At 39.2% G+C, this 25,887-nt stretch overlaps 1 protein-coding gene across 2 annotated transcripts in view; it reads right to left on the minus strand.

The window, feature by feature from the left end:
* Window positions 1–451: 451 nt before the first annotated feature.
* The window catches only part of phf14 (PHD finger protein 14), a 163,073-nt gene continuing 137,637 nt past the window's right edge, over window positions 452–25,887 (minus strand). For both annotated transcript variants that reach the window (XM_055157288.1, XM_055157287.1), the window contains exon 19: window positions 452–3,885. In XM_055157288.1, the coding sequence (XP_055013263.1) occupies window positions 3,802–3,885 (84 nt within the window). In that variant the 3' untranslated portion in view covers window positions 452–3,801. The remainder of the gene's footprint in view (window positions 3,886–25,887) is intronic.

Consider the following 25,887-nt stretch of genomic DNA (forward strand, 5'->3'; position numbering starts at 1 on the left):
ACAGTGCGACCATAAACTTAAGAATCTTCATGGAGACTTGCAGGCCAAATTACAGTTTAGATCTGTGGAGAGGCGATCCCACTCACACTAAGAATAGAAGTATTTTAAGATATTTTTGACCAATAAATGAAACTTGTAGTCAAATAAGGCAGATTAGTTTAATGCAGACATATCAAACTCAGGCTCAGGGGCCAAATTTGGTCCTCGATATAATTATATTTGGCCCACGAGATCATGTCAAATACGTTTTAGAGACATTATTTATTTAAAATGTTATTATTTAATATTTTGCTTGTTCTGGATTCAGTGTTTAAGCAAAACTATTATTAAACATTTATTTTAATAAGAAAAGGTTTAATATTACATATCTCGAAAGAAGAGAAAACATGAAGATGTTGTTCAAATTTTTCAATAAATATTTAGTTTGACCCACGACTTAGTCCTAGTTTTTAATTTTGGCCTCTATGAATTTGAGTTTGACACCGCTGATTTAATGCCATACTGTGGACAATTTCAACCAAAGCCTTAAAATCTCCATGGAGACAAAAAGGTTGTGGACCCCCTTCATAAAAGTCACACAGTGCACCTTTAAATATTATAATATAAGCTCAAAAAGTAAATTTAAAGACGTGTAACTTTTCCGGTGGAGGATCTGTCATCTTTTTGTTTCTATGGATACGTCATTGCTCTGCCTGGAATGTTCCACAGTGTGACATTAAACAGATCGACCTTACATTTATTCAATTGTAGCTCAAAAATACCTAGAAAAACACAGATCTCTCCACAGATTTTGGTCTAGTTTGGTCTCCATGGCGATAGAAAGGTTTAACCACATAAAGAGAAAAGCGTTTGACGGACCCTCCACCGGAAAAGTTACACAATGCGCCTTTAACGAACCCACTGACGAACACAAAAGCTGAATTATATCAACGACGATCTTCTTACATAAAATCCTGCGTTTGTTTTTTATCGTCATGAGGCTAAAAATGCAAAACGGAGACGCACTTTTTTGTTTGTTGAGACTGAGGGACAAATTGGCAGCGCCGTGAGCCCGATGCCCCGACACGCTTTATGTTGTCGTTCAGCAATTAGCCGAGCGTGATTCTCACTTAAGATGTGCCGCTGCTGTGCGTTAGAGATAGAGACGCTGAGTTTTTTTTTTTTTTTGCATTTACAATTTATTGGCACTTCAAGGGATAGTTCCAGAATAACTAGGAGCCAAAGGGTGGTCGGGCCTGGCAGTGACGCAGGTTCAGAGGTCAAACAAGCAGCAATAATTCGTTTAAATATAAGTAATGATAATTTTTTTTTTGGCTTCAGTGCGGCTGGTGCATTCTAATTATCGAAAGTTAGAAAGAGTCGGGTTTTTTTTTTTTTTTTTCTGAATCTGCGAGGCCACTGGAAGGCCAAAGCACCATCTGGCTTCATGGAGAAAAGTAAGATAATTTCAAAATAAGGACATACAAATATACTGGTATGAGGCAATTAAAATCAGAAACAAAAAAACGTTAGACATAAACGGGCGAATATACGTACGATATAAAAATAAAATCGTAAAAGAATCTCGTGGAATGTGGAATATGGCAGAGATGATTGTAGGCAGTGCTTTGGATTCTTGTAAACAGTTTTCCAATATTTAGTGTAAGAAAATAAATATTCGTACAGTAACTTTCATTGATATTAGTACCAATGATAAATGTGAGCATAAAAAAGTAGATTTTTTAAAAGTATGAATTTTTGATGAGGAAAAAAACGTAACGTGAAGCAGTTTTCAAAGTAGTTTATGCTATGATGTTGTTTCCTCGTCGTAAACAGACCTGGAGTTGTGTTTTGTTTCATTCGCACATGTTTAACACACAAACCCTGCAGATTTATTATTATTTAGTTCTTCTCTCAAATGGAAAATGCTCAGTTGCACCTTGTGATGTCATGTGGTAATACAGAAAACTGTCTACTGTGTTTTTAAACTCCATACACCTTCACTAGAATCATTTGGGTGATTTTACGTCTGGAATTGTCGATCTCTACTGAACTAAAGGTAAAAAAAAAAAGGAGTTGTTGACTTGAAAACAACCTCTTCATGACATCACAAGGTGGAACAGAACATTTTGAACTTTGGAGATGTAGACTAATAATAAAACTTAGCTTAAACACGTGTTAATGAAACAAAACACAACTCCAGGTTTGTGTACTGTATTTTCCTGACTATAAGTTGCACTATTTTTTGTGGTTTCCTGTGACTTTTACTCCGGTGCAACTTATATATTAAAATTTTCACACTGAAGTGGTGAGAGGTTCTAGTCTTGTGTGTCAGTATCTGCTGCTCCTGTTCCTCCTGTACCACTGTCACTTGGCTCTACTGCACATGTCTCCTGCAGAAAGAGCCTCTGTCTTGTCTCTGTATCATGTCAGTTGATTGCACCATTACTTCTGCAACACTGAAAAATTAACATTTAAACAAACCAAAACCATCCTGTCGGGATTCAGAAAGGCCAGAATAATTCTAACTAAAACTGATGCTGAGTCTAACGACAGCGATGCCGTTTACCTCTGGAGGTCGTGGAGTTGTTCAGAAGTGACACTTAGGATGAAGAATTGCATGGATTTAGTGATTTGGAGTGAGATGGAGAGTTTGGTAAACTTGTTCTGTTCTGTTGTTTATTACGGAAGCCGAGAGGGGTCACAACAAACGCAAACGTCGCAACAAATACAAATGCGACAACACAACAAAAAGCCACAACAAACCAAAAAAAGCCACAAAGGAAATGACCGCGGGACTCTATTTTAATGCAAACGCCGCAACAAATACAAACGCCACAACACAAATGCAAATGACGCAACACATTAAAAAGCCACAACAGGGACTCAATTTTCTGATGGACCGATCAAGCGGCAAGTGAAGAAGAAGAACTACAACGTGAAAAGGAATGGAGAAGTTGGAAACGTAAGTAAAAGTAGTTTATTGTTTTATCATTATTCGTTTCACGTTGTAGTTCTTCTTCTTCACTTGCCGCTTGATCGGTCGGTGCATTAAAAGAGAGTCCTGCAGTATTTTCCGTTGTGGCTTTTTTTGGTGGTTTTTAATGTGTTGTGGCTTTTCAATGTGTTGTGGCTTTTTAATATGTTGCGACGTTTGCGTTTGTGTTGTGGCATTTGCATCTGTTGCGGCGTTTGCTTTAAAATAGAGTCCGTTTGCTCCGTTTGCGTTTGTTGTGGCCCCTCTCGGCTTCCGTAGTTTATGCTATATCTTAATCTATATGTTATCTGAAGAACTGTTCATATGTGACGTTAACAGTCTGTTGTTCTCCGTTCTATTGTTACTACTAGAACTTGACAAGATGAAATGTCGGTTCCTGGTCTCTGATTTTATAAAATACATTTCCCCCAAAAAGTGTGACTTATAGTCCGAAAAATACGGCAATATAAGATCTTTAAAATAAAAAAAAAGCTCCGATAGTAAAGACACTTCCCTTTGTCAGGGGAATTTTAACTGAACTGAATGTGTTCTCAGGTTATTTGGGTCTTGGCTGTTATAAAAAAAAAAAAAAAAGTCTTCACAATATCAACATAAATCGTCTACACTGAAGATCTGATCAGTGGTGCCAGTATCAATGAAGTCACAGTAAATGTATCAGGCGTAACATTTATGAGCTGTTGCGTTCAGAGTCTGCAGCCCTCACAGGTACAAAGTCTTTCCTCTGATAGAAATGCGTAGTGTTTGTAAAATACTTGGACTTTGGGATCAGAGTAGAAAAGTAGAGTGTGCTTTTTTCGGAAGAGACAGGTGCGGTCCTGTCCTTCTCAGTCCAAGGTCTGGATCTCCTCTTCGGCGGATTCCTCTTTCACAGCGTCGTCGTCTGCCTCTTTTAGATCCTCCTCTTCCTCCTGAAAACACACAGATGAAGACATGTTAAGGTGCCGGGTTTTCACACTATCGTCACAGGCCGTGTGCCGCGGCAGGAAAGGCGTCAGACATAAAACATGACAGATCATAATTTCTTTGTGCCGCTCAGAAGAAAACATAAAATAATGCACAACGGCATCGCTGTCAGTCCAGACAGAGACGCCGCAGAGGCTTATGCAGCAAGAACTATTCTTATGATAACGGTGGGTTCAGAAACACACGAGGAACCGTCTTGTGTGAATCAGAGAGAACAGACCGATCGCCACGTTTACCTGAGAGCTTTAAGTGCGAATAAAAATGATTAAACTCTGAATAAAAATGTATTCTGTTTTAAAAAGACCATGTAAACACTTCCTAATGAAAATGATTATTCAGAATTTAACTTAAAGGTTGTATGGAAGATTGAAAGAGAGATATGAAAGAGAAATGCAGCGACTGTTTGCCCTTTTTTAAATGTTGTGCTTTGCTCCTTTTCCCCTTCTCTTCTTCTTCCCGCGACATCAAAAACTGACTTTCTTTTGCGGCGAACTGGTCGTGGATTCTTGTCGGCCATTACAACAAACTTTGTGCAAACTGAGAGGAAGCTACAGTTCGAAAAAGACGGCAAGAACCGCTGCGCTGGTTGAGTAAATGGCATCAGTGTGTGAGAGGCAAACGTAAACCACGTAATCCCAGCGCGCCGGCGAAGTCGTTGACGCTAGAAACGTAGGGAGTTTGATTGACAACCTAACAGCCAATAGAAAATGAGTGAGCCTCGTTTTCTATTGGCTGATGTTTATCTGGCCTCACTACGTCCACAGTTTTCATTCTTTTTTTTTTTTTTTTTTTGGTCATCATAATTACAAGGCTGCTGCGTCTCTATAATTCTATTTTGAACTTTCATTGACAATTTGAAACAAACAAAAAATCCTCCATACAACCTTTAATTCTGAAGTAAGTGGGTGGTTTCTTCCGATTTTAAAGCCGAATTAATTTATTCCTCGATCATGTAAACGTTTATTCTTCTTAAAAATAATTACGGTCGTTCAGCGCTTGCTCGTTGGGTCGCCCCCTTCTGACGCGATGACGCACTGCAAGACGGCAGCCTGGAGCAAACGTTGGAGCTGAAAGAGTTTTTTTAGTAAGTGCGCCGGAAGAACTACAAATAATGAAAAGAGTGGGTGTCAGGAATCATAAAAACTCTAACATCCACTTCTCTTTGGATTTGTGAGCGGGATGCGGGAGTTGACTCAGTTTGTCTTCTTCCTCCCTTCTCCGACACTCTTCTCTTCTCCTCCTCAGCTGACAGACGTAAAGCGTGATGAGAGAATTCTCCAGCTGCTGCGCAATTATCATCGGAACGACTAAAGAAAAAATTTGTATCATGTTTGTGTCCATGACGTAACGACAAACCAAGATGACAAAAAAGCCGGTAGCAGCTGAAGTGTGTGTTTTCTTCCAGTCGATGTAAATACGTTCATGTCCCTGTCCAATCAGAACCTTCCCCACCCCCAGACATTGAGCTGAATTAAATAAAGACAATTTAACGTGTTTTCCATGTAAACCTCAATTCATAATTATTATTTCCATGTAAACTCGAAGGAGAATGTCTTAATTCCAAACTAAATGTGGCCAATCACAGGTCAAGATTATAGTTTCAGTCAAAAATATTGCATTGTCGTCCACCATAGTTGTGGCTTTCTTTCAGTTTCTGCCTATTTCAGCGCAGAATAGTGACGTTTGTGTCTTGTTGATGAAGTGTAGGTGGGATGAATGTGACCTGACCATTCAGACTGAAGTCGCATGTCAAAAGATCAGATATGTACCGGTTTTAGGAGCACAGATCCAAGTGTCCTGGGTCACATTTGAAAAAAATCTGATCTGTGTCATTCAGACTGTCATTAAAAGATCAGATATGTATCGGTTTTAGGAGCACATATCCAAGTGGCCTAGGGTCACATATGAAGAAATTGGATCTGTGTCGTTCAGACTGTCATTAAAAGATCAGATACAGGAGCATAGAGGCAAAAAAAATCGGATTTGGGTCACTTCAGGCTGCAGTGTGAACGTAGCCTAAACGTTTGGTCTTTCGTTGATTACTGAACCTTGAGCCGAGCTAAAAAAAAAAATTCCAGTGGGAGTAAACTGAATGACCCAATGCCGATCTACCATCCATACACCACAAACGAATTAAAACATACAAAACACACAAAGTGAACCGTCAGTCACTCTGTTCCTCTACAGTGGAGCTCAGATCCAGGCCGGAGCTGTGGTGATGTGTGATTTAGTGGAGCGCTCTAAGTGAAGGTGACAGCACGGAGAGCAGCTCAGAGCACGGAGCTGATTAGAGCAGCTGACAGATACAATTATCCCCTGTCTCAGCCTCTACACATGTGCACTGGCCTGGAGCGCTCAGGTCAGCCTCACCTGGGCACCACTCAAGCCTCTGGAGCCCGCTCTTACTCAGCAAGTCTCTCCTCAATATGCTAAAAGAGACGCAAAACATTCAGGGGACACCAGGTTACACTACAAGGAAATGCTTTTAAAAATAATTTGAACAACACTCTTTCACGTCACCTTTGAGCAAAAACCTCTGTACTTAATATTGATAAGAACTCTGCATCCTTAATTTATTTTTATTTTTAGAGATGTGTTACTATTTTGAGGAAATCTTTTTAGGGATATTGTCATTTTCTGATGTGCCATGATTATATCCACATGGTCAAATTCTGCATCCAATTATTAAAGTGTATGAAAATATGTCTGAAGATTTATCATGCACGAACCAGGGTGTAGGCTAAAGCTGATGCGCTGTTAGCATGCTAGTGCTTGTCTGGTGGTAAAACTCTACTCTGATGATTGAGAAGCACTTGTAAACTCATTTCAACTTTGATGAAAAATGTGTTAGGAAAGTGAGGCATAACTTTGGACCACAGCAGAGAGTTTAAAATGAAAAAGTTAAAATTATTAACAGTAAACAGTAAAAATCAGGTACATCGGTACACAGGGTTCCCACTCTCTTTCACTGATAAAATTTCTAAACTTTTCCATGACTTTTTCAATGACTTTACGGCACCTACATGTGTAGAATTGATCAGACTTTTAAGGCTAAATATGTAATGTTCACTCTTTCCACTCACTTTATGGTTTGGGATTATATATATTTTTTTACATTCAAAATACTGTCAGTGCATTTATTGTCGTCTCTTTTAAACAAAAGGTGCAGACCTTCACAAATAATCATAATAGCCTAATGAGAACTTAACAGAAGAACATTGTAGTTCTGTGAAAGAGATACTATAATTCCATGACTTTTCCAAAACATTCATTGAATTTACAAAATTCCATGACTTTCCCAGGCCTGAAAAATGACATTTTCAATTTCCATGGATTTCCATGACCGTGGGAACCCTGGGTACAGGTACTTTAACTAAAGTAATATCAACTAAACATATTCTTTACAGGTCCTATATGACACAAAACTGACTCGAGTGAGCTTTGCATTTTGTTTCATTCACATGTTTAAGTAACTCCTTAATATTAGTCTGTCTACATCTCCAAAGCTCAAAACACTTTTATAATGTCCATAGTGACTCTGTCTTTTTATATTTTTTATAATTTATTGTTACCTTTGCGCTAAACGAGAACTGCACTTAATTTTGTTGTATCTGTTACAGTGACAAATAAAGAATAAAGACATTCTAATCTGGAATAAAAGTTAACAGCTACGTTTTTGGCTTTTGTTTTGTGGAAGTGGATAATTCTAGGTCTGAAATGATCTAAATGATTCTAGTGAAGGTGTATGGAGTTTAAAAACACATTGGATCACTTCCTGTATTACCACATAACATTAAGGTGGAAGAGAGTGTTTTTTCAGTCTGAGAGAAGAACTCAGCCTAAATGTGCAGGGTTTATGTGTTAAACATGTGTGAATGAAACAAAAACACACAACTCCAGGTCTGTCTGTGACGTGGGAAACACATTATAACATAGCTCAGAGAACAGCCTAATCTGGAGCCTTTAACAACTGAAAAACTTCTAACAAAACAATTCACACACGCGCACGTCTTAGGAGAAAAACTACTAGCACTGCATCATTTCCGTATGGCGTAGTCTCTAATTAGAAAACCTCCCATTGAAAAGACAAGCTGGAAGCACATTTAAAAGAATAAAGAGAGAAGGGACACGTCTTTAGAATCCTTATTACACTCCTGGGCACAGATAGCGAGGAGCTGCATACATTTAGGTTGTGGGAAAACAAAACTCTGCCTCATCTTTAAATAACAAAGCCGCGACCGGTCCCTAAACAACAGGACAACTATTCAACTGACTAATGCGGAAATGACTTGTGGTTCTGAAGCGAGCGCCGCCGAGAATACTGCGATTTAGATAAGAAATGTACTTTTTAAATATAAGAAAGACAGTACGGTACTGTTAAAAGTTTGGAGATGTGATTAAAATTGGGCTATATACAATAAAAATGTCAGTGTAGTAATGGTTCTATATTCATGGGCTTCAACAAGGAACTGTATGGACATAGATAATCCGTTCGCCATTGTGTTTCAAATAGGAAGTGAGCATGGGAGCACTTCCGGCTCCACTGGCTCTGGCTCCAATTCACTTTATGCTGAAAAATGGTCACTCCTCTGTCTGTGAGTTTTGTCATTTTGGGCTTCAAATATTCATATTAACCCGCTCTACATGATCCTGGTGTTTTTATTTTGTCCAGAAATCAATTGCTATTCCTAATTTTGAACTCAGCTCCGGCTCGACTCTGAGGTTGAGCAGCTGTTGCTCTTCCCTTCTCTTCCTCAGGTGACAGACAGCTGCTGCTACATTAAGGGTTCTGATTGGACAGGGACACAAACGTATTTTCTCGGTTTGCCATTACACCACGGCCAGACATGATCCAAACATTTTTCGCAGTGGTTCCGATGATAATGAAGCAGCAGCTGGAGAATTCTCTCATCACACTTTACGTTTGTCAGCTGAGGAGGAGAAGGGAAGAGTGTCGGAGAAGGGAGAAAGAAGACAAACTGAGTCAGTGGCTGCTCTACCTCAGCCCACTCCCACATCCTGCTCACAAATCCAAAGAGACGTGGATGAAAGTCTGAAGCCAGGACTGGTGGAGCCGACCCAACGAGAAAACAATTATTTTAATTGTTTAAGAAGAATAAACATTTACATGATCGAGGAATACATTTATTCAGCTACAAAATTGGAATAAATGACCCACTTACTCTGAAATTAAGTTAAATCATTTTAATCATTTTCAGTGAATTAAGTGTTTACATTGTCTTTTTAAAGCGGAATAAAATTTTATTCAGAATTCAATTATGTTTATTTGGAATTAAAGCTCTCATGTAAACGTGGCAAATTTTGGCTTCACTATTTTTATTTATTTTATGTAATAATTTTGTGGTCATCAACTCTTTTTCCGTACAAGCCAAAGGGAAATTCAGGAGGAAAAAATCTCAAGAGTTCACTTTTCTCACATGTGCACAATATTGTGTCAGTTTTCACGAGATCTTGTCCCATCTGTGGTAAATAGTTTAGTAAACAATTCATTGCTTTTTACTCACTTAACATAAGTTAAACCACCAATATGATAATCTGTGGTGTTCAAAGATAGATAAACATTTAGGTAAAGCAGAGATAGTGTTTTGCCCAAAGACACAATGATGGTATGCAACTGCAAAAAACTTGGCCAAAATTTAAGATATAAACATTTAAATCTATCAGAAAATGACTTAAAAGAAGTGAAATTATCTGTCCATGCACCAAGATCATTTTAAAATAGCTTGTCAAGTAAAATAAACAACCTCTAGACTAGAATTAAGCCGCCTCTGGTCTAGTAAGTAGATAATAAATCTGAAAACAAGATAAATAACCTGATGTAAGCTTTAAAATCTTGCCCAGATCAGAGAAATGTGCAGTGAATTGACAAGTTTAGGAATACATGGGTAAAAGTCTCACAGCCAAGACACTCTGGGTTCTTTTATTCATCCATATTAAGCAGCGGCGATGCAGCGCTGTCTTATTTTTTCATTAAGCGCTGATTTTAAAATATACTCTGTTGACAAAACGTAAACATAGGCTACATATTCACGAGAAATAAGTTGAGTAACCGAGCTATAAATTGGAAACTGCATTCCCTGACAGGTTCTATTTGAATGTGCCCTCTATAAGTAAGTTCCAAGTTGTTTGCGATCCATCCAGGTAAGTCTGAGTAAGCACTGAAGTTGGGCGCGTCAAATTGGAGGAGATAGAGATGAGATAGATCCCCGCGCGTGTCCATAAATCACTATGGAGGATGGTAAGGGCTATTTGCTGGTCTCGCTGAAGCCTTGTGCGACGCCGTAAATTAGGGTTAGGGTTAATGCCCGGGACAGCCTATAGATCATAACCAAACTAACAGGAACCTTGTAGCTGTCTCCGGAGTGCTTTTTGATATGCGGCCGTCCGTGCAGATGAATGGGACGCCTTTTCCTCGGAGCTGGCTACTTTCTGGTGAATAAATCTAAGCGGCGGTGACGTCTCATGAGGTCCTATCCACCAAATCTCCTGGACAAGCCTGCCAATTTTCCAATTACCTGGACCTCCATCTGTTACGGGGGGTCCGGTCAGCTCTGATGCGGAGTAGAGATGAGGGAGAGGGAAGGGAAGGAGTTGGATAACAATGTCATACAGCAAAGGGTTTGTTGATTTAGAGAGGAGGAGGAGGTGGTGTCCAAAATGTTTACTGGGCTCTCTTGGGTTAGAGCACTAATCTACCAGCCTGAAGGTCACAAAATCAGTTCTGTTCATGTGTATATTGGAAAGTATTGGATAAAACGAAACATGCAAAAAATAAAATCACTCGTGGAAATGCAGCTTAAAGGGTCCATACTACATCACAACATTTCCTCATCGCAAACAAATGATGGAAGTTGTTTTTGGTTTCAGTCACACATATTAAACACACAAATCCTGCCTATTTAAGCTGAGTTCTTCTATCAAACAGAAAACACTCTGTTCCACCTTGTGATGTCATGTACAGATTGTACACAGCTGACTTAGGCCCTGTCCACACTAGTACATATTCGAGTCGTTTTCGTTGTGGATGCAGTGTTCGTCCACACTAATCCGATGGAAAACGGAACGATCTGGTGCCATCAGCTCCCACGAATTCATCCGAGTACAGATCTGATCTGGCACTGTGTGGACGCCTGAAAACGCTGATACACTGATGTAGGTCTATGCACCTTGAAGTAATTCACTGCCAAAACGCTAAGAGGCTAGACATATGTCCATTCATATGTACGGTCTATGTGTGTGACCTGAAGACGTATAATCTCTGAAAAGTTTCACATGAACCATCTCCAATGCGATAGAAACACAGAACTGACTCACCATCAGCAGACCACCCCTCTGTCACAGTAAGAACACTCATATTCCACTGAGTCGTGTCCTTTAGTCTGACAGAAGTTGACCACATCAGCGCACAAGAGTGTTTTTTTTTTTCTGCGCTTAGTTTATGCAAATTACACATGTGATTTTAAGTTTTGTTTATGTAAGACTTGCACAAAGCTGCATTAAACACATTCCACCGAGTCGTGTCCTTTAGTCTGGCAGAAATAGAAGCTGAACAGCATCAGTGTATAAGGAGCGAACTGTTTTTATGAGCGCTCAGTTTATGCAAATTAGCCATGTGGTTTTAAGTTTCGTTGCTGTAAAACATAAACAAATATGCTCAAAGCTGTGTGGATGGGGAAGACTTGCGGGCACAGAAACGACGTGTCTGGAGGCAAATCGTTTCTGATACGGTGATATGGTACAGTGATTCGTCTCAGTGTAAACGTAACCTTATTTTGACCTAAAAAGCTGCTTATACCATATATCTGTACTGGGATAATACACATTTTGCTCATTCAGATGGGGGAAAATCCTGTACGAGGCCTTTAAGGTTAGTGTTGGGAAAATGGTTTGGGTTAGTTAAGTTGTAGGTAATTTTAATTGGCCTCATCTTGCCATACGGCATGAAATGAAATGTACAACATTCAAAAATGCGTAAGACGGTTCATTGCTGAGTTTCAGATGACATCACCACCTTCATTAGACCAATGTTATTTAATACAGATGACACAGCTAAAATGAATATTGTGAAAATGCAAAATTAGATTGTAATACAGTGAGTTCTTGAGCTTAGTTAATAATTGAAAATACCAGGTTCAACATTTGTTAATTTACCTTTTGGATATTTCAGGATGTGGGCCATATTGGATCAAATCAGGGAATTACAAAAGTACACAGTGTTATATTTGTGACATCCTTTTGCACAGTCTTCATCGCAAACACTTCAAATTCAACCAAAACACAGAAAACCCATGTGGAATTAAAGATTATCAGTTACATTTTGAATATGAATTTGGGTGTGTGGCAATTTTTGGAAAACATCAGGTACATTTTTTGTTTGAAAAAGCTGATAGACCATGGAGATTTGCGAGCTGAATGCAATGATATGAAAATCAACTGCTAATTACAAAATGGCTCTCTAGCGCCCTCTTAAAAATGGATTAAAAAACATACAAAACATACAAAATCTCTTTCTCATGGATTTGTGGAAAAAAAAACATCATATGATATTGTAGGTTGTGTGTACAGTGAGTGTGTGTGTACAGTGTGTGTAGTGTGTTGTATGTACAGTTGTGTGTACAGTGAGTGTGTTGTATGTGTACAGTTGTGTGTACAGTGTGTGAGTGTGTTGTAGTTACAGTTGTGTGTATAGTTGTGTGTGTATGTACAGTTGTGTGTATAGTAGTGTGTTGTGTGTACAGTTGTGTGTATAGTGTGTTGTTGTACAGTTTGTGTGTAGTAGTGTGTGTATGTACAGTTGTGTGTACAGTTAGTGTGTTGTATGTACAGTTGTGTGTACAGTGAGTGTTGTGTGTACAGTTGTGTGTATAGTGAGTGTGTTGTATGTACAGTTGTGTGTACAGTTAGTGTGTTGTATGTACAGTTGTGTGTACAGTGAGTGTGTTGTATGTAGTGAGTGTGGTGTGTGTACAGTTGTGTGTATAGTAGTGTGTTGTGTGTACAGTTGTGTGTATGTACAGTGAGTTGTTGTAGTGTACAGTTGTGTGTATAGTGAGTGTGTGTGTGTGTGTGTACAGTTTGTGTGTGTATAGTAGTGTGTTGTATTGTACAGTTGTGTGTATAGTGAGTGTTGTGTGTACTGTGTGTACAGTTGTATGTACAGTTGTGTATGTACAGTTGTGTTGTGTGTATAGTGAGTGTGTGTGTGTACAGTGAGTGTGTTGTGTGTTATGTACAGTTGTGTGTGTATAGTAGTGTGTTGTGTATGTACAGTTGTGTGTACAGTGAGTGTGTTGGTGTTATGTACATTTGTGTGATTGTTGCTGTACTTTCCCCCGTCCTCTAGATGATTTTACATCAACCTGCCGAGGGACTGAAGATGAAAATTAGCCACGCTGATGATAATCTTTACATATTTACAAATAAATAAACAAGAAATAAAAAAATAAGAAACATCATCCAGAAGTAAAAACCCAATAAAGATGCACCTCTCACGATGTAGGGGCAGTTATGATGTTGGCAGTCGCACGTCTTTAATGTTCACTTTAAATTTAGTTTTACTTTTCAATTTTGATCAGATCTTTTTGCAGCTTTCTGTTTTTCTTATTTAATACTTGACTCTGTATTTGAATTTCGCACAACTTCTAAACATTTTGATGTATTTTACAGGTCCCATCGCAAAGAAAATTTAAGTCTGTCAACCGGAAAAATAGTTTAAAGAGTGAATACATTTGTCCACTCATCCATGTAGCTTCTTTAGAGCAATTTTGTTTTTTTGGACGTGTCTGTTATTGTATTATCGTTTAAGGTTAGTTCAAATCTGAAATTATTTTATTTTCCCGACTAGTCCTCTCGTCTCTCCTGAATTCCAATGGGGCAGAGCTAAATATGAGGTGTATTTTTTACAGTCTGGTGGCTAAAAAGGCCTGGGTGAGAAGGGCAGTGTCTCCATCTGTCTGCACCGGGAAAGGCTCCACAGCTGCTTTAACATATCTTCATTTACACTCGTTTTATTGTGCATCTGGGAAGCATCAAGGTCACACTTTTATGGGAAATTCATATCGTACACGTTTACACTACCAGTCAAAAGTTTGGACACACACACACAGAAGACATCAAATATATGAAGTAAGATATATGGAATTATGTAGTAAAGGAACACATTAAATCCTCAAAGTACAGTAGTACACAATTCCATATATTTAGTTTAATATATTTGATGTTTTCTGGATGTGTACAAGCTGTAGAAAGTAGGAAATAAGAAAAAAAAGACAATGAATGACTTGGTTTGTCCAAACCTTTCAACTAGTACTGTATCTTAAAGGTGCACTGTGTAAATGTGTGATCATATTGATTTGTCTGGAATGTTTCACAGTATGACATTAAACCTTTCTATCATCATGGAGACCAAATCAGCCCAAGTTACAAGGCCAGATCTGCGGAGAGGCGACCCCGCTCACAGTCAGAATGCTTGTTTTTCAAGGTTTTTAAAGGTATAAAATGACTTGTGATTGAATAAATGTAAGGTAGAGCTGTTTAAAGTCATACTGTGGGACATTCCAGGCAGAGCAATGACATATCCATAGAAATAAGAAGGTGACAGACCCCCAACCAAAAAGTTACACAGTGCACCTTTAAAAGAAACATAAAAACAAAAAAAAAAAAAAAACACCAGTACTACTACTACTACTACCACTACCACTACTACTACTATTACTATTACTACTACTATTACTATTACTACTACCACTACTACTACCACTACTACTACACTACCACTACTACTACTACTATTACTATTACTATTACTATTACTTTTACCACCACTACTACTACCACTACTACTACTATTATTATTACTACTACCAGTACCAGTACAGTAATAATAATAATAGCCGCATTTAGAGCTGTGAATTCATATTTAAATAACAAATAAATCTTACATTTTTATATATTTTTTTGAAATTACACCACAACATGAAAATGAGTTAATAAAATACACAACTGTATTATATAAACATCATGTTGTGGTAGTAAGAAATGTTATTGCTTTGCGTGGAAAGTTCCAAAGTACAGTGTTAGATCCATCCCCATGGAGACGAGCAGATGATGCCACTAAGTGAAGTCCCCGTGCCAGATCTTTGGAGAGGCGACAACACTTACAGTAACAATGGTATGTTTTACAGTTCAATGATCAGGAAGTGTGCGCTTGCATGCTATTTATTACTGTAACTGTGCACTGGTTTCTGAAAATTGTGAAAAGCGTTTATAAACTCATCGAGGTGAATAATTAGAATGCTCGGAAGGTAAGTAAGGAAAAAGTGAGCGAGGTTGACCTATAATTTTGTCTGGTTTGGTTTCCATGACGATAGAAAGGTTTAATACCATCAGGTGGAACATTACAGACAAAGCAATAACATCTCAACGGAAAAACATTTGCTGGACCTTCCACCAGATAATTTACACAATGCACGTCGTTTTAACTTGACAAGATTTAAGTTTTTGTCATGAATAAGGTAACGGAGGAATAAGTTTGGAGCACTGGAAACTGTTTAAAAAGAACTACATCTGTTTCTCATGTTTTTAAGTCAGTAAAAATCACGCAGCGTCTTTAAAGAGCCACACAAAAGCGATTGTTTACAAGTATTTTGATAGTAATCGAATGGACACTTGGCAGTAATGTGTGCATGTAGCTGCTAACTGCTCCGGTGTGTACTCTGCTGGTTTGATGTGCTGTGGGAATGGGCCATAATCTGAGCTGCTTTGTGGGATGTGAAATAGAATCTGTGAAGTTAAAAGGCTCGGTTAAACATTAGCTGCAGAGATGGCAATATTTGGTGGAGCAAAACACATTGGAACTTTATTCATCACTTGGAACGATCTTCTCTTTTGCGTTTAGTCGTGACTGTTCGGGGCTTTCTCCGGTTTTAGATGTATTTTGTTATCAGCACGTGCGTTTAAAGCAAATCTATTACGCAAAATGGACTTTTGAGAGCTTTTAATTAACTGTATTATAGTTGCTTCCACTTCTCATTGTGTTCGGAGGATTTTTGAGCAATCTTTAATCACTTATTTTCAAGACGTCATATTGCAGATCAACCCGTTTCACCGCCACGAAATACACCCACAGCTCTGTACTTACTTTGTTCGTACGTTTCTGCAGTGTTGTGTGTCATTTTGGTAGAAACAAAAAAAAAAAAAAAAATCTGCTATTCGCCAGTGTGATGTGCAGCTATCCACAGGAGGAACCGACAGCTGCACGGCTCTTTGTTGTGATGACGTTTGTGGTGACGTCAGCTCACACTGGACACTGCAATTTTCTAACGTGGAAATCAGTGGACTTGATTCTTCTATTAAGTCGTTTTAGATGAACATTGTGATTTTAAATGTGCAAATTATAACACAATGATCCACGGATGTCAAAGATTATAATTGATTATTGTGAGCGGGCTTGCATTTCCACAAACGTGACTCTTTTTTTCCTGGAGAACGGCGTCCCCATTCTTGTTTCCATAGAAATGTTGTTTCCTTGACCATGATCCTTCAACAGTGCGGCATAAAACGTGTCTATCTCCATGAAGAATAAAAAAAGAGAGAGACAGGAGAGAGGAGCAGAGCAAGAGAGAGAGAGAGAGAATGAGACAAAGAGAGCAAGGAAAGATGGACAAGAACAGAGAAAGAGAGACAAGAGACAAAGAGAGAAAAAGAGAAAGAGCATGAGTGAGAGACAGAGAGGAGAGGGAAAGAAATGACAGGAGAGCGAGGAGAGAGAAAGAGAGAGAGAAAGTGTGTGTGTGTGAGACAGAGACAGGAGAGGAGAAGAGTAAGAGAGAGAGATAGGAGTGACAGACAAAGAGAGCAGGGAAAGATGGACAAGAGAGGAGAAAGAAAAAGACAGGAGAGGAAGAGAGAGAGAGAGAGTGTAAGTGTGAGAAAGAGAGAGACAGGAGAGAGGAATGGAGCAAGAGAGAGAGATAGGAGAGAGACAAAGAGAGCAAGGAAAGATGGACAAGAAAGGAGAAAGAGAGAGACAGGAGAATAAGAGAGAAAAAGAGAGAGAGTATTTGAGTGAGACACAGAGAGGAGAGGGAAAGGAGAGACAAAGAGAGCGAGGAGAGAGAAAGTGTGTGTGTGAGAAAGAGAGAGTAGAGGAACAAGAGAGAGATAGAAGAGACAGACAAAGGGAGCAAGGAAAGATGAACAAATGAGGAGAGGAAGAGAGAGTATGAGTGTGTGAGAGACTGAGAGGAGAGAGAAAGAAACGATAGGAGACCGAAGAGAGAGAAAGAGAGAGAGAAAATGTGTGTGAGAAAGAGAGAGACAGGAGAGGAGTGAAGGATGAGAGAGAGATAGAAGAGACAGACAAAGGAGAGCAAGGAAAAATGGACAAGAAAGGAGAAAGAGAGAGACAGGAGAGGAAGAGAGAGAAAGAGTATGAGTGAGTGAGAGACAGAGAGGAGAGAGAAAGAAATGGCACGAGAGCGAGGAGAGAGAAAAAGAGAGAGAAAGTGTGTGTGTGAGAAAGAGAGAGACAAGAGAGAGGAATGGAGCAAGAGAGAGACAAAGGAGAGAAAGGAAAGATGGACATGAGTGGAGAAAGAGAGAAACAGGAGAGTAAGAGAGAGAAAGACATAGAGAAAGTGTGTGTGAGAAAGAGAGAGACAGGAGAGAGTAGAAGAACATGAGAGAGAGAGAGAGAGAAGAGACGGACAAGGGAGAGTAAGGAAAGATGAACAAGAGGAGAAAGAGAGAAACACGAGAGTAAGAGAGCGAAAAAGAGAGAGAGTATGTGAGTGAGAAAGAAATGACAGGGGAGAGCGAGGAGAGAGAAAGAGAGAGAGAAAATGTGTGCGTGAGAAAGAGAGAGACAGGAGAGAGGAGCAGAGCAAGAGAGACACAAAGAGAGCAAGGAAAGACGGACAAGAGAGGAGAAAGAGAGAGACGGGAGAGTAAAAGAGAGGAAGAGAGAGAGTATGTGAGTGAGAGACTGAGAGGAGAGAGAAAAGAATGACAGTAGGATGCAGACAGACAAAGAGAGAGAGAAAGGGCTGTGTGTGTGTGTGTGAGAGAGAGAAACAGAGAGGGATGAGAAAGGTAAAGAAGAGAGACTGAAGAGCAAGAGGAGAGAGAGAGAGAGAAAAGAAATAGACAGAAAAGGAAAAAGGGAGAGAAGAAACAGAGACAGGAGAGGTAAAGGACAGAGACATGAAAAAGGAGAGAGAGAGACACGAGCGAGGGGAGGGAGAGAAAGTGCGTGAGACCTGAACAGCTCTGCGGCGTGCGGTTGAGACGAGGCCTGTTGTGCTTGAGCGGCGCTGTGATGGGCACGAGTATTATGGGATGTGTGCGCCCCCCTGGCACTCTCATATACATACATGATAATGAAATGCCACACTCTCCTTTGTTACAGGAGGGTCTGAAAGGGCACGAGCACCGCCGGCGTCTCAAATCTCCAGACGGTAATACAGACTGCTGCTGTGGTCACTGTCAGAGCAATAAAATAACACTGGGGATGGGTCGATGTGGATTATTTGAGACGATACTGATATCTGATAATTGTCCTTTGTCTCGTCCGTTTCCATTTTGACTCATTAGTCTGTTCAAAAAAAGCACAAAGAGAATGGGACAGAGCAAAAAATATAATAATAATGCACTAGTTTTAGATAGTTTTTTAGTTTTAGTTTTAGCATAGACTGACAGAAGCAGAATATTGGTACTGAATATCGGTATGGTATCGGCAAATACAGATACAGATATCAGCTCTATCAAACAAAGGTAACCACTAGACCAGGGCTTTTCAAATGGGGTGAATGTGAGCCTCAGCTTAGAGTGGGTAAAGACAATAACAACTGATAATATATATTTTTTTAATGTTGTATTTTCATTTTATTTTTTATTTTTTAAATTGCATTCATAAACAATTTCTGCAACAGCAAATAATTTCCAACTTCACGTAGGCCTAATTGAGGAGACTTTTAATGTCACTGAAAGTCAGAGGAGAGGAGCTGTCCGTGGTCCTGAACTGAAATTGTCTGGTGCAGTGGTTTTAATAAGTGAGCCCCACCTCCCCTAGGGGGCGCCAAAGAGTCACTGGGGAGGTGCAACACACGCAGACTAAACCAGGACTGATCCCTGGACTGAACCACAAATAAAGCAGGTCTATACCACATCTAAACCAGGATTAAACCAGGTCTAAATTAAACCAGGTCTAAACCAGGTCTAAACCAGGTCTAAACCAGGTCTAAACCAGGAATAAATGAGGTCTAAGCCAGGATTAATCTTGGGCTTGAGAGAGAAAGGGAGAACCCAGAGTCTGTGGAGCAGGGTGTCTGCAAAGCGCGATCGGGCGATAGCTGCACTTACCCCCATGAGGTGCGGAGCTCTGCGCCGGTCCTTTCGCCTGCAGTCACCCAATGGTCTATGCAGGGGCACACCTCCGGGCCCATCCTGACACTCAGTCCTGGTTCAGTTTTAGTTTAGACCTCGTTTAGACTTGGTTTAGTCCTCGTTTAGTCCTTTTTAGTCCTCGTTCAGTCCTCAGTCCTAGTTCAGTCCGAGTTCAGTCCGAGTTCAGTCCTGATTTAGACCTCCTGGGATCAGTCCTGGGATCAGTCCTGGGATCAGTCCTGGGATCAGTCCTGGGATCATCCGCATGCGTCGCATCTCCCCAGTGGTTCTTTGACGCCTCCCAGGGGAGGCAGGTCTCACTTTTTGAAAACCGCTGCACTAGTCAACTTCAGGACCACGAACAGCTCCTCTCACCAAACGTAAAGCAAAAATACTAAATGTTACAGACTTCTTTATAGCACTTTTCAGAATTCCTTAAAGCTGCACTGTTTACAGAGCAAACCTGTTTAAACACGTCACAGCAACATCACGTGACCACTGTGAGGAAGACCGCAGTCGAAACTGTCAGGTATGAAAACAAACTCTTAGTCTGTAAAAAGAACCTAATAACATAAAATATTGGAAGACCAAATGAATCTCATTTTGTCCAGTTGAGAAATTGATTTGATCCTTTTGCCATCAGCTGAACTAATTGTTTCACTAAAATGAAACAAAACACAGCTCCAGGTCTGTTCTTGGTGAGGTAACAACATTATAACCTGCCTTAAACCTCACAGGAATCAGTTTTGTGCAACATAAGACCTTTCACTGTACGACTAACCGGTATGAAGCAGAACCACACAAAGTTGCGACAGACACTAAAGCCGCTCTGACATAATGTAATTGTGCTGAATATATAAAAGTGTGCGGCTGTAATAAGCTCTCTTTATCGTAGCCGCGCAGTGCTGTGTAGAATTAGCAGTTAATTAACCTCCCTGCTTTCCTTATCACGCCGGCCGCTTTCTCCGCGTTTATTTATGAGTTATTACATGTGTGCGCCGCTGCCGACCTTTGACCTCTCGCACACCGGTCCTAATGGTACACCGTCAGCAGATACTTTACAATGTCAGGCGCTAACGGCTTAAGATGGATTATGTGTACATGTGTTCTTCAAACAGCGGCTGTACCAGGCAGTTTTGTTTTAATAACCTGCGCTCGTCATTTACAGTCAAACTAATGGGAATTAAAGGAGAAATGTTTTACTTAATTCTTTTTTTAGACAATGACTATGGTTAAAAAAAATAAAAAAGTACAAATTACACAAAAGGTAGGTTGGTAATAATCAGAGGTGGGGACTTGGACTCGAGTCAGACTTGAGTCACTATTTTTAGGATTTGAGACTTGACTTGATAAAATGGACTAAGACTTGGGACTCGATTTGGACTCAAAGGTCAATGACTTGGGGCTTGACTCGGACTTGAGGCCTGTGACTTGAGAAGACTTTATGTTTTTAGAAAATACTATTACAGTTGATAAATACGTCACTGAATTTTACAGGAACAAACTGGAACATGTCCCTCCTTCTTCACTGTTTGATACTTTGGATGAAACTGAAGTACTGCGACATAGTATCCTCAAATGTACTACAGTAATATACAGTACAATAATACAGTACAATACAGTAAAACAGAGGGAACTATGGAGAACTACTAACTGTTATTAAAGACTTTAAAATCTTAATTCTTTCTGTTCTGACCGTAATGATTCACACTAAGATTTTGTCAAAACATTTAAAAAGAAAAAAAAAAAATAGCATTTCTATAACTTTTATATAAATATATCATGATTTTTTTAAAGTACAATTTAGTTAAAAATTCATAGAAATTGTAAAAATCTAAGCTATATTTGGTACTTCTTTGGTTTAAAGTCTTGAAATGATTGAAGCTCAAAGCAGACGACTTGGACTTGACTTGGACTTGACTTGGACTTAGGGGCCAGTGACTCGAGACTCGACTTGGACTTGCCTCTATCTGACTTCGGACTTGAGCTCAGAGAGTTCAGACTTACTTGAGACTTGCAAAACAACGACTTGGTCCCACGTCTGGTAATAATATATCACTATATATATGTCACCTGCTTGTTTCTATGGAGATGTCATTGCGCTGCCTGAAATGTTCCACAGTATGACATTAAACAGCTTTACGTTACATTTATTCCATTACAGGAGGGTTTAAAGAGCAAAAATACCTCTGACTGTGACCGGGGTCGCCTCTCCACAGATCTGACCTGTAAGTTGGTCTGGTTTGGTCTCCATGAAGATAGAAAGGTTTAATGCCAGACTGTGAAACATTCAAAGCAATAACATCTCCATGGAGAAAAGCAGATATAGTGGACCCTCCAGCAGAAAAAAATTTCACAGTGCATTTTTAACTTCAACTTCAACTTTTGCCTCCATAATGTTTCTAACTGGGATTTCTTCATTTCAAACGCTTCACTTTTCTTTGTTACCAGGAGAAACTGAGACACATAATCCAGGTGTTCTCTGAAACTGAGACACAGCAGGTATTTAAGTCTCTTTAAGCTCTTCGCACAGCATTATTCATTCACTCCACACTCGGCGGGGTTAAGATAAGGTATAAAAAGTCTTTCTGACACAGCTGTCTTGGGGCAGACTGGTTGAGAAGTGGCTGCCAGTCTGTGCCATCGGCCCCTTCTGACCACTGAGTCACTCTCTAACCAGGGCAATTAACAACTAATAACACCAAAATGAAATTGTGACGACGCTTTGACTAAACCCAGGATTTAATCTAAAATAGACCAGAACTAAACCAGGACTATAACTGGACCAAACCAAGCCTACAATAGTCAAAAGTTTGGACTCACCCTCTTATTCAATGTTTTTTTTTTTTTTTTTTAATATATATTTTCTAACTTAGGACATTTTATATACACACAGAAGACATCTAATATATGAATTAAGATATGTAGCAAAGAAGAAAAAAAAGACAAATAACATTTTTTTTTATTTTACAACCAAAACCAAAGAAAAATTATAACCCTTTTCATATTTATCTTTTTCTTTACTAAATAATTCCATCTTATCTTGCTTCATATATTTTATATTTATAACTATGTCTAAAATGTAGAAAGTGGTAAGAAAAAAGAAACAAAACATGATCAGTTTCATCTTTTAAATCACTACTTAAGACTAATTTTTATCAGTTGTTTTTTCTTTAACTGGTTTTAGCTTGATTTTATTTCTTATTAATTATTAATTATTATTATTATTATTATTATTATTATATTATTAGTAGTAGTAGTAGTAGTAGTAGTAGTATTATTAATTATTATTGTTGCTGTTATTATTATTATTATTATTATTATGTATTTATTTATTTTATTTTATTAATGTTTTTTTTTATTGGATTGTTTGCATAATTGTCTGTTTTTGTTTGCCTTCTGTATGCTATGTTTATTCTTTTTGTATTGTTCTTTGCTGCTTGTACAGTTCTTTGTAAATGTTATTTTTAAAAGTGCTCTATAAATAAAGATATATATTATTTTTTTTTTTATTAAATGAGAGAGTGAATCCAAACTTTTGACTGGTACTGTATTATCAAGAGTAAATTCACAACACAAAAACAAGTCATTAGCTTTGCAATAGTTATAATCAGAATCATAAACACTTGATCTGATTAAATTGCATTAGAGTCTAACAAACCCCGAGTGAGCAGGGCATACTTCATTAGCCTGCTAGCTGCATGTTACGCGCTACATTTAGCCACCTCTGTCCTGCTAAATCTCATGACGCTGCACATCTTTATCCCCCGTTGGGTTTATTACGCAGGGGCAGCCCGGATCGTCTCCTGGCTTTTTGAAATGCAGAAACGCACGGTGGTTTTAGTGAGGCGTGACTGATACGGCCGTGAGCAGACCAGCCCAGGACTAATTTAATCAGAGCCACCAGAACGGGCACAAAGGTTTGATTTCCTACGCACATAAATACAGGATTTGAGCCTGGTGAAAATAAAAGGTTTCATCTGATTGCTTGATACCGCTTGTTTCCATGACGATAGATGTGTTTAAAGGTGCACTGTCAAACTTCCTTATGGTCCGCTCAGACAGCAGCAGACGCCTCTATTTGGACGCCTTTGCATTTGAGTTTAGACGCCCCAGATGTGAGTCTTGGACGCTGTGGACGAACGGGAGAAAAACACTTGACGCGCGTCCGTTGCCCTGGAAACAAATGTCCAGTCCCGGTCTTTTCTGGAAACGACGGCAGACCAGACTGAGAGAGACTTTAGTGTTTTTATTACAAAAAAAACATCAGCGGAGGAGATTGGCTCGACGACTGCGGCGTATATATGTATACTCCGCTAATGACACTGGTCCAGTCCTGGTCCGGGTTTAGTCCTAGTCCAGTCCTTGTCTAGTCCTGGTCTAGTCCCGGTCTAGTCCTCGTGATCCGCTCTGTGATTGTGGAGTATATATTTATTCTCTACTAATGTTTGTGGCGCTCGCTCCATTTCTCGGGTCTTTCTTCCTGATAATAACGTCTCTACGTCACTGGATACTCATCCCTGATTGGTTGACGAGATGCATCTGACGCGAAAAGTTCAGCATTTTCACCTTCTGACGCTTTGAATGCACATCCAGAGTGTCAACACCAGAACGCTCAAGACACGCCGCGTTGACGGGAGATTCGAGCCGTGCTGATGGCAGATTCGCGAAGCGCTGACGCCCGAAGGCGCGCCGCAAAAACACAGGACGCCCTAGACGCGCATATAAACTGGACGCCGTGACGCTCTGGTCTGAACGGGCCTTTATGGTTATCAGTCATCTGCTTCTCAAAAACCTGTCTAGCATTCGTTCATTTGTTTTTCAAAATAAAACCAAAAATAAGAAAAAAAAACAAAAACAAGTTTTAGTAATGGTAGTGTAATGACAAGTACTGAAAACAAGTTGAAATACCAGCATCCAAAACCAAGAATCGCTTAAACTCTTTTCACAATGGAGATGTTATTGCTTGGTCTGGAATATTTCACAGTTTGGTATTAAACCTTTCCATCTTCATGGAGACCAAACTAGACCAAGTTACAGGTCAGATCTGTGGAGAGGTGACCCTTCTCACAGTCAGAATGCCTGTTTTTCTAGGTATTTCTGAGCTATAAATCCACCTGTAACTGAATAAATGTAAGGTAAAGGTGTTTAAAGTCACACTGTAGAACATTCCAGGCAGAGCAGAAAGTTACACAGTGCACCTTTAACCAGAGCAGTACCAGAAAACAAAATAAAAACACAAAATGAAAAGGTACCAGCCCATAGGCGCTTGTATTGTGTCTGCAGCAGTGAGGCCGGTCAGGACACACAGCGGTAACAATAGAACACAGGTTCAGGCGCCTGCAGCTGCTCCATTACTGTGATTTATGACATCAGAGCACAGGATCACATTTAACACGACTTACCACCGCACGGCCGAGTCCCTGAGCTCCGGAGTCCAACGCACTCACAACACAAAGGCTCTGCTCAAACCGCTTCAGATACTCGTTTGGTTCTTCATAAAGCAGTGGGTGTAGTGCTCAGAAAAAAACGTTTTGGGCCAATTCTGGGAAATAGTTTTCTTATAAATGTATTAGGAGCTATAGCAACTTCTGATTTATTAATATCTTTGCCATTAGAAACAGCTTGAACGTGAAAAAGAAATCGGCAGGGGGCAGGGGTAATGGATAGAGTTTCCATAGCACCACTTTGTACGACTATAACTACACCTTAAATAGTCTTAATAAAGAATGAAAAAAAAAAAAAAAGCAATTCAGAATAAAGAGTTTATCAAGAATATTCAAGCTTGGTAACTACTAATTTGGGTTTTTAATAAAGAAATGTAGATGCAGAGTTAGGAAGAGACACCGTGGCACCTTGCTGTTATTATTTTTATTTTTATTATTATTATTCTGGTTGATTTGCCTATTGTATGTTTTATTTCACTTTATTTCACTTCTCACTTTGGTAAGCATTGGATGTTTTAAATGTGCTATACAAATAAATTTGACTTGATTTGAGATTTAGAAAAATTGCAACAACATGAAATTGAGGATTATTATGAAACAAGTTTACTCATGACTTGCTTATTCCAGGTTGGCTCACTACTGCCTCCACTCCAGCGACTACAATTCATTCAAAAACGCCAAGTTCAGACAGGTTAAGATTATATCATGTGAGTCAAAAGACTTTCAATTTAATTAAAGAGGAACCAGTTAGCGCTGCATTACATACGTCACGACCAAATAGCAGCGATTGGTTAAATGATAAAAAGTACCCGACTGTTGAGTGAACGAATCCTAACACTGCGAGGTCAGATGGTTTCCACGAAGTGAAACCAGCTGATGAATCAGGCTAGGGTTATTGTACAATTACAATTAAATATCTACTGAAGGCAGTTTACAATTACTTAAATTATAATATATGATAACAATGAAAACGTAAAGAGGTTTTGCGAAGTCCCTGCTCTGATTTGGATTAAAATTTAAGTTTTTTTCTTCTTCCTATTCCTTTATGGGCAAATTTTTTTTTTCTTATTTCTGCTATGATTTCACTAATGTTAT

The sequence above is a fragment of the Boleophthalmus pectinirostris genome, unplaced genomic scaffold, assembly GCF_026225935.1.
Source record: "Boleophthalmus pectinirostris isolate CB_2022bp ecotype Guang Dong unplaced genomic scaffold, ASM2622593v1 HiC_scaffold_21, whole genome shotgun sequence".
Lineage (NCBI taxonomy): Eukaryota > Metazoa > Chordata > Actinopteri > Gobiiformes > Gobiidae > Boleophthalmus > Boleophthalmus pectinirostris.